This window comes from Microtus ochrogaster, linkage group LG3 (assembly GCF_000317375.1).
Source record: "Microtus ochrogaster isolate Prairie Vole_2 linkage group LG3, MicOch1.0, whole genome shotgun sequence".
Taxonomy (NCBI): domain Eukaryota; kingdom Metazoa; phylum Chordata; class Mammalia; order Rodentia; family Cricetidae; genus Microtus; species Microtus ochrogaster.
This window is the reverse complement of record NC_022029.1, coordinates 46292911-46301523: the sequence shown is the minus strand read 5'-3', so window position 1 is coordinate 46301523 and position 8613 is coordinate 46292911. Positions and strand designations below refer to the sequence as shown.

Here is an 8613-nt window from a genome sequence, read left to right as displayed (position 1 = left end):
CCCCCCCCCAGTATTGCATGCATGGGAGTCCTGGACACTCACGCATTTCGATGAAGAGCTGTCTCTTCTCCGCCATGGTTTTCCTCTTGTTCCCACCTTCCTCAATCATCCTGGAGATGAAGAGAGACATAATGAGCCACGGTATGATAATGACGACTCAACCAAGTACTTATCATCAGCTGTGAGAGGTGCAAGAAACCACAGTGAACATTCTACAGCAGCATAAATACAGTGGGGCCTCCCACCGAAAGGTGAGCCATTCTCCCATCACCCAGCAGCTTATCAAAGACGCTGGGCAGTCAGTACTCACAGGGGCTGGCACATTTAGTTCCTGGGCTGAAAACGTGGACTGCTTTTCTTTTCTTTAGAGACTCATACTTTCATCCAGGCTGCTCCAGACCTCACAACAGAGCCCAGACTGACCTTAAATTCACAGCGATTCCCCCGCCCCAGCCTTGAGTGCTGGAATTACAGGCATACACCGTCCTGCCTGGCTAAGGATGTCATTGTTTCAACTTGATTATTTTCTTTATAGAGCCCTGAGTATATTGAGACCATTTCTTCTACCACCATAGTATGTTACTAAATATGATTTCAGATACAACAGAATGAAAACCCACAGTAAAGAACATGAGAGTTTTCCACTTACACATGAAAGATAGACAAAATCTTCTGGTTTGGGTGACACAATATTAAAAAGATATTTGTCTCTGAGCTAAGGAGCTCCTCAAAGGGACCTTCCTATCACATAGCAATAGCAGTCATTGCTGACTGTCTTGGGCTGTGCCTCACATGTGTGGAACCAAGTGTCAATTCCCAGCTACCTGAGAGGCTGAGACAGGAGAATTTTTAGACAACATGGAAAGACTCGGTCTCAAAAACAAAAGCAACAGCATCACTTGCATTCCTCTAGGGTCAAAAATCCCACGTGCCTGCTTTATTAGTACTGCTGCTCCTGTCTCACAAAAATCCCACGTGCCTGCTTTATTAGTACTGCTGCTCCTGTTTCACAGATTAGGCAACAGATGCCGAGAAAGCTAACTTGCTCAAGGGCACTTAGATCAGCACCAGTGTGATCGCAACCCTCTTGAACATAGCTCTCGTGTAATTGTTGTTTACAGATGTCTGGATCTCTGAAGTCGAAAAAGCTAGAACACCACCCATTATACAGACCGACTTGTGCCAAGTTCTCCTGAACATAAACCAGATAACTACCCTGAGTAGAGTAAACTGTTATACATTAAACTAGTACAAACCATTCTCGAATATCTTATGATCACAGACTAAATGGCAACTATATAAACTGCACATTCACGAAAACAAGTCGCCTGCCTGGTTATAGCCAAGTTTAGTTATACCCTAAAGAGACTTTTAAATGTAAACATATTCCTTAACATCCCATAAATAACATTTTGGTCAAGAATGACCCTATCCCAGGTCATGGAAATGTTATCGGGGATGTTTCAACACACGTCATGGTTACAATTTACCCCAAATCAAAGGAATTCTGAACAGAATTCTTTTTTTTTTTCAACCAGACCAAGATGTGACTGAACAGAATTCTAAACAGAAAGTTAAGTCAAAGAAAAAGCAGCCAGAAACAGAAAAACAATCTAATAAAATCTAGGACTTAAAGAAAAAACAGGAGTTGGTTCCAGTAGCCTGTAATTACAAAGGGAAGCGGCCACTCAAAAGCTTGCGACTCCCCTCTCCCAGACTCGGTCTCTCACAAAGGCAACTGCTAATACAGATGGCAACAGAATAACCACCATGTCCTGCATGATGTCTTTCACAAGTCAGAGGGTACTCTGTCTGCTGTAGTATTCCTTTACTTCACTTTTCTCAAAGCAGAAAAAGCAAATTCCTAGAGATGGCTGAATTCTTAATGGCTGTTTTCTAAAATTTCCTTTTTATTTCCAGATTAATCTTGGGACGCAATCTATACCCTGGGTCATCTAGATGGCCCCACTGCCAGGCAATTTCAGCACCCACCACCGCATGGAAAACTGCTAGTGGCTGACAGCTGGCGAACTGCAGGACTGCACAGGACCTGCCATCTACTTCTGCAACACAGCCACACCTAGCCAGTTCTGTTTCCTTTTTCATTTTAGAAGAGAGAAGGAGGGCTAGACAAGGTCTCACGTAATCCAGGTTAGCCTCAAACGTGGTATACAACTGAGGAAAACCTTGAACTCCTAATCCTCCTGCCTCACCTCCTGAATGGTGGGATTACAGACATGTGGTTTTATTTTTGTTGTTGTTGTTTTTGTTGTTTTGGTTTTTTTGAGATAAGGTTTCTCTGTAGCTTTGGTGCCTGTCCTGGAACTAGCTCTTGTAGACCAGGCTGGCCTCAAACTCAGAGATCCGCCAGCCTCTGCCTCCCAAGTGCTGGGATTAAAGGCATGCGCCACCACTGCCTGGCCAGACATGTGTTTTTATACCTGGCTTCATCACTTTATTATGTATGGCAGAATTTCTCTATTCATACAATGGCAGACTACAGTGCAGGCTACAGAGAACTTGTGGCCTGAAAAATCTAAAGTAAAATTTACTATTTGGCCCTGTAAGGAAAAGCTTGCCAATCTTATTTATAGCAATAATAATTAACATCGAATTACTACATGACTGGCTACCATTAAGCTAATATGTGCCCATTGTCGAAATAAAAACAACCATACCATGGCCTTTACTTCAGTTCCATTACTGAACGTCCATCCTTGAAAATGTGCTTTAATCACCCTAAGATGCATTCCTTGTTGCTAAAATGGCATAAAAATCACAGACACTTCACCAAGTATTATGGTTTATATGTGAATGTCCTGCAGAGGTTTATGCGTCTGAACACTTTGTCCCCAGCTGGTGGCACTGTCTGTGGAACTTTGATACTGGCCTAGCTAGTAGAAGGAGTTATCTGCACATCTCTCTGCTTCCCATCTGCAAATACAATGTGACCACCTGCCTCAGGCTCCAGTAGTAACTGTGGACTGGACCCTCAAATTGTGGTCCAAAATAAACCCTTTCTTATATTGCTTTAGTCAGGCATTTTTGAATCATCAACAAGACAAGTAATTAATACATCCAGTTTTTGTTTGTTTTTGTATACTTGTTTTCAAAAGAAGGGGGGGGGACTTCAAAGGGAAGAGAAGTGGAAAAAAGAAAAGATGAAAACCCATTATGAAAATGCTTCAATAATTTACATTCTATTGTAGAAGTAAACAGTATACTTCAGAGGTTTGAAAGAGAATGAGGCAGGAGCTGAAGATATAGCTAAATGGGGAGCCTGCTTGCTGCAGAAATATAAGGACCTAAGTTTAGATTCCAAGAACCCACGTAAAAGAAGCCAGGTGTGGTGGTATGTACCTGTAATTCCCAGTGCTGGGGGTGGGGGGGTGGAAGAAGCTGATCTCAGCAACTCAGTAGCCAGCCAATCTAGCCAATCAGTGAGCTCCGGGCTCAGTGAGGGACCCAGTCTCAAAAAATAACAGGAACAGTAATAAGAGTAAGACACCTAACATCAATCTTGTAGAAGCACCAAGGTAGCACAAGCATATACAACATCCCCTAACACACACACACACACACACACACACACACACACACACACACATTGAATGATGTGGCTAAGATCAACTTACGAAAAGACACTGGAGACATGTCAATCGGAAACAAATAAACAGTAACAGTGCAGTAGATGTCCATCCCTTCCCCAGGTAGCTTAGTTACTTTCCTATTGCTGGGAACTGGCTATCTTGTAACAGCTGCACTTTTCCCTGGAGGGCTCCCTCCAAGCTGGCTGGACATTCTCTAGCCAAGAAACCTGCAAAGTTACTCACTCCCATAGGGCAATAGACAGTTGCAGCAGATGACAGATAATTCCTAAACACCCAGCCCAAGAGAGTTCTGGATCCTGGAATTTGGGGTAAATCTATAACCACCTCAGCCACTGAGCACAACTACTAAACCCAGACAGATGCCTGTGGAGTCACTGAGGACACACAAACAGGAAATAAACCTGAGCAGCTGGACTAAAGTGACCACCCAAGAAGGCATGTTTACCCCTTTTCTCACATAGCCCCAGGCCTGAACTCCAAACTGCCAGACTCCCCACACAGTGCCTTGTAGCACATGCTAAAAAAAAACACTCAGGAAAGCCCTCTGGTTTGCTTCCAGAAAAAGCTAAAGCAGAATGGAAGAAATCCCCCAGCTTCTTTTCCTCTCCTCCTTAACTCCCTCTTACCCCAGCTCCCAGGCAATCTCATACTGAAGGCAACAGAAGCAGAAAAGGCAGCTGCCATGGAAAACCATAGGAGTTAAAACTGCCAGGGGAAAAGGAAATGAAAAATAAGAGAGAAATAAGCCTGTCTTTGTCCACCTTGACATGATCATCTACGCAGAACACCCAAAAGAACTACCAAAGTCTGCTAACTAATAAGCAATTTCAGCAAGAGTAGCGGATACATGATCAGTACATAAAAAAACTATCCATTTCCTATGAGAAGCAAGAAACTAGAATATGAAATTAATAACCATTACATAAAAATGAATAATAAATTTTTTAATTTTATTAAAAAAAAAATAGAGGTCCTGGAGAGATGGCTCAGGTTACAGGAGCACTTGTTGCTCTTGCAGAGGACCCAAGTCTGATGGTGGCTCACAACTAACTCCAATTCCAGGGCATTCGATGCCTTCTTCTGACTTCCATGAGCACCGAGCACATGTGCACATATATGCATGCACATGTGGTGCACATATAAAATCAAAAATGAATAAAGCTAGTAAAATAAGTTTTAAATATACCACTTATGCTATCATCCCTCAAAAAATACAAATACTTCCTGCAAATATAGCAAAACATGCACAAGACCAATGTGAAGAAACCCATAAAACTGGTGAAAAAAATCAACATAAAACTAAATAAATGATTTAGACTCCAAGTTCATAAATAAGAAGAATAGACATTGTCAGGACACCAGTTTCTTCAAACTCAATCTATTAGATTCAATGGAATCACAACCAAACTCCCAGCAAGTTACTTGGTAAATATCAACAAACTCACCCTAATGTCTACACAGAAGACAAACACCTAAGAAGAGCCATAATATCTTTTAAAAGGAAGGAAGGAAGGAAGGAAGGAAGGAAGGAAGGAAGGAAGGAAGGAAGGAAGGAAGAGATGGAGGCCAGACACCACAAGCTTCAAGACTAACTATCAAAAGGCAAGCCAATGGAGGAAAGTGGTCTTTTCAACAAAACGTACTGGAAGAATTGGATGTCCAATTTCCACAAGCAAAAACATTCATCTAAACACAGATTTTATACCTGTCACAAAAATTAACTCAAAATGGCCTAATGTTAAAACATAAAACTACACAACGCCTAGAAATCACAAGAGAAAACGAACAACCTGGGGTTATGGTAAAGACTCTGTTTTTGTTTCCTCAGATAAGGTCTCACACCTAGGCTGGTTTGAAACTTAACTAGGTAGTCCAGTCTTGGCCTCCGCCTGTGGTAATCCTCCTGCCTCAGCCTCCCAGGAGCTGAGACTACAGGTGTGGGCCTCCACATTCAGCAGATAATGATTCTGTGTGTATGTGTGTGTGCGAGTGTGTGCGGGTCTGTTTCCATGGGTGCTGTGTGGGGGTATGGGGGTGTGTGGGTGTGGTGTGTGCGGGTCTGTGTGCATGGGTGTGGTATGGGAGGTTTAGTGTGTGGGGGTGTGTGATGTGTGTGGATGTGGTGTGGGTACGGGTCTGTGTGTGCATGAGTGTGGTGTGGGGGTGAGAGTGTGGGTGTGGTGTGTGTGGGTGTAGTGTGTGCGGGTCTGTGTGTGCAGGTGTGTGGTGTGGGGGTGTAGCATGTGTACGGTGTGTGTGCAGTATATTTATGTATGGCGTAAGTCTCTGTGCCCATACCTGTGGAGGCTAGAAGACAGGGTGCTGTGCTCTATCACTCTCAACCTTAATCCTCTGATTCAGGGTCTTCTACTGAACCTGGAGATCGGCTTGCAAACAGCAGGCCCCAGAAATCCTCCTGTCTCTGTTCCCCCTCTCCAATGCTGGGGTTATAGGTGCACACATGGCCAGGCATGGCTTCATCCGCAGAAGCTTGAGTCCTCATGTTTGCACAGCAAGCATTCCCCCCTTGAGCTGCCTCTCCAGTCCTGGGGAGGGCTCTTTAGGTAAAATACCACTGGCAGAACCAAAAAAAAACTGTTAAACCAAATTTCACTAAAAGTAAAAAGTTAGGGCCAGGTGTGGGGGCACACACCTTTCCAGCATAGAGGAGGCAGAAGCAGGTGAAGCTCTGTGAGTCTGAGGGCAGCCTGGTCTACAGAGTGAGTTCCAGGTCAGCCAAGGCTATAATAGTGAGACTCCCCCATCTCAAGAAACAAAACAAAAATAGCAACAACACAACAAAAGGGTCTCTGGCCTCCACAGACATGTTCACGTGTGCCTGCACACTCACACACAAGCACATAAAGAAAACTAAAACAAGGAGACTGCACTATGTGCCTATGAAAACAGCCAAAGTGGAGAACAGACGATACCATGCACTAGTGAAGATGCAAAGCAACAGGTCCACACACTTTGAAGACAGTTGGCCAGGTTCTTACATAACGAGATGTGCTATTAACATACAATCCTTGGTATTTAGGCAGAGATGGTGAAAATGTACATCTACAAAAAAAAAAAAAAAAAAAAACACAGATATTCACAGCAGCTTTATTCACAACTCGCAAATCCTGAAAACAACCACATGGGGTTAAATGGGTGAAGAGATCAACTATTCAGTCCTAAAAAGAAATAAACCACAAAATCATTAAGACATTGAAGAAACTTAATTGAAAATTACTAAGGGAAAAAAAGCCTAGACCCAGGAATGGTGCTGAACACTTGTAATCCCAGCACATACTAAGTTCAAGGCTAGCCTGGGTTAAATGAGACCCTGTTACAAAAACCAATCCAAAAAGGACAAAAAGTACAGTTTTAACTATACGACATCCATAAAAAGGCAAAACTACAAAGCCAATTAAGACTGGTGACACAGGAGTTGAGGTGGGCAATGAGTTCAGTGAACAGGGAAGGATACATGCACAGTGGAGCTCTCTGGTCTGATGATGGCTGGTGCATGCCATTAGACCGTTTGCTCAAACCCAAGAATGCACAACACCAAGTCAACCACAGCATAAACTACGGATCTGGATCTGGAGTGAACACTGTGTCCGTGTACTCACTGGCTCTAATGACCAAACCACACTGGTGGGGAATGCTGCCAATCAGAAGGCTGTGTGTGTCAGGGCAGCGAGACACAGACAATCTACAGACTTGAGAAACCGTAAACAGAGCTTTGACCCTCTTGCTACAGATGACAGTCTCTCCTGTGCAAAGGCTTGTGCTGGGATTACGTCCTGAAAGATGCTCATCTTCCAAGATCTACCCCTGTCTCTGGGACAGTAAGAACAACAGGTCAAGGCTAAAGAGTCGGCTCAGCAGTTAGGAGTGCTCTGCTCTCCTAGAGGACCCAGGTTCAATTCCCAGCACCCACATGGCATCTCACAACTGTCTGTAATTCTAGTTTCAGGAGTTCCATCTTCACACAGACATACATGCAGATAAAACACCAATGCACATAAGATAAAAATTTTATAAATTAAAATTTAATAAATAAATTGTTCAAAAGAAGAGGAGGCAACCACACTTCTTAGTTGGAACAGAGAAGTACTATGCCTGCTTTGGGATGAGAGGAGCTGATTTAACAATCACCTGCCGGACCTGGATGGAGTAACTGCAAGACACATCTGGGAAAGGATCTTGAGAGTGTTGAACTTGGAGGCCCAGGATATGCTGATAAGAAAAAGCGTGTTGACTGACAGGAGGCGCTGGCTCATGAATCAGGATTTAACAAAAGAAAAACACTTGGAGCCAATCCTAACGTTCTGTGGGAATGACTCATTTAAGCCTGAAATACAATGCCTAAATGACATCCCAGAGAAAACGAGCTGGATTAAGGAAGGTGTCGAAGGGTTCCCTCCCCCCCACACCGCCTATACTGCACCAAGACCTCACATCCTAGACTGGCAGCAGCTACTCCCCCACGCCCACCCCAAGCTCTGGAGTCTATTTTGATTCCTTCAGGGCAGGTCTGAAACACTATAAATCTACCACCTGGAGACATTCTTACCCGATGGCTGATGGGAACGGAAGAGAAGGGCCACTGCTGCCTTGCCCATTCCATGACACCCATTTCACAGGACTCCTAGAAACTGTCAGTGAGAACAAGTCACAGCTACTCTCCCAGTAACACCATGGCAAGTTAACCCTTCGTTTGATATCTTCTTGTTCCCAACTCACTTCTCTCTGCCCAACAGATTTTTCCTGGGATAACCTCCTAAACAAAATGCTGACATCCAAATCCCTGCCTAGAACCAGCTCCTGCAGACACTAAGAGGCCTGCTCATTCAACCAAGCTCATGGTTCAGATTACCTCAAGAGCGAACTTAAAAGGCACAAAAACTAAGAGTGCAGCCGGGCGATGGTGGCGCACGCCTTTAATCCCAGCACTCGGGAGGCAGAGGCAGGTGGATCTCTGTGAGTTCGAGACCAGCCTGGTCTACAG

The 8613-nt window shown here is 44.0% G+C and overlaps 1 protein-coding gene across 9 annotated transcripts in view; it reads right to left on the bottom strand.

Moving 5' to 3' along the window:
- Dtnb (dystrobrevin beta) overlaps positions 1-8613 on the bottom strand; it is a 209021-nt gene that overhangs the window by 188197 nt on the left and 12211 nt on the right. For all 9 annotated transcript variants that reach the window (XM_013351397.2, XM_026785974.1, XM_026785972.1 and 6 more), the window contains exon 2: positions 43-110. In XM_013351397.2, coding sequence (XP_013206851.1) covers positions 43-109 — 67 coding nt within the window. In that variant the 5' untranslated portion in view covers position 110. The remainder of the gene's footprint in view (positions 1-42; positions 111-8613) is intronic.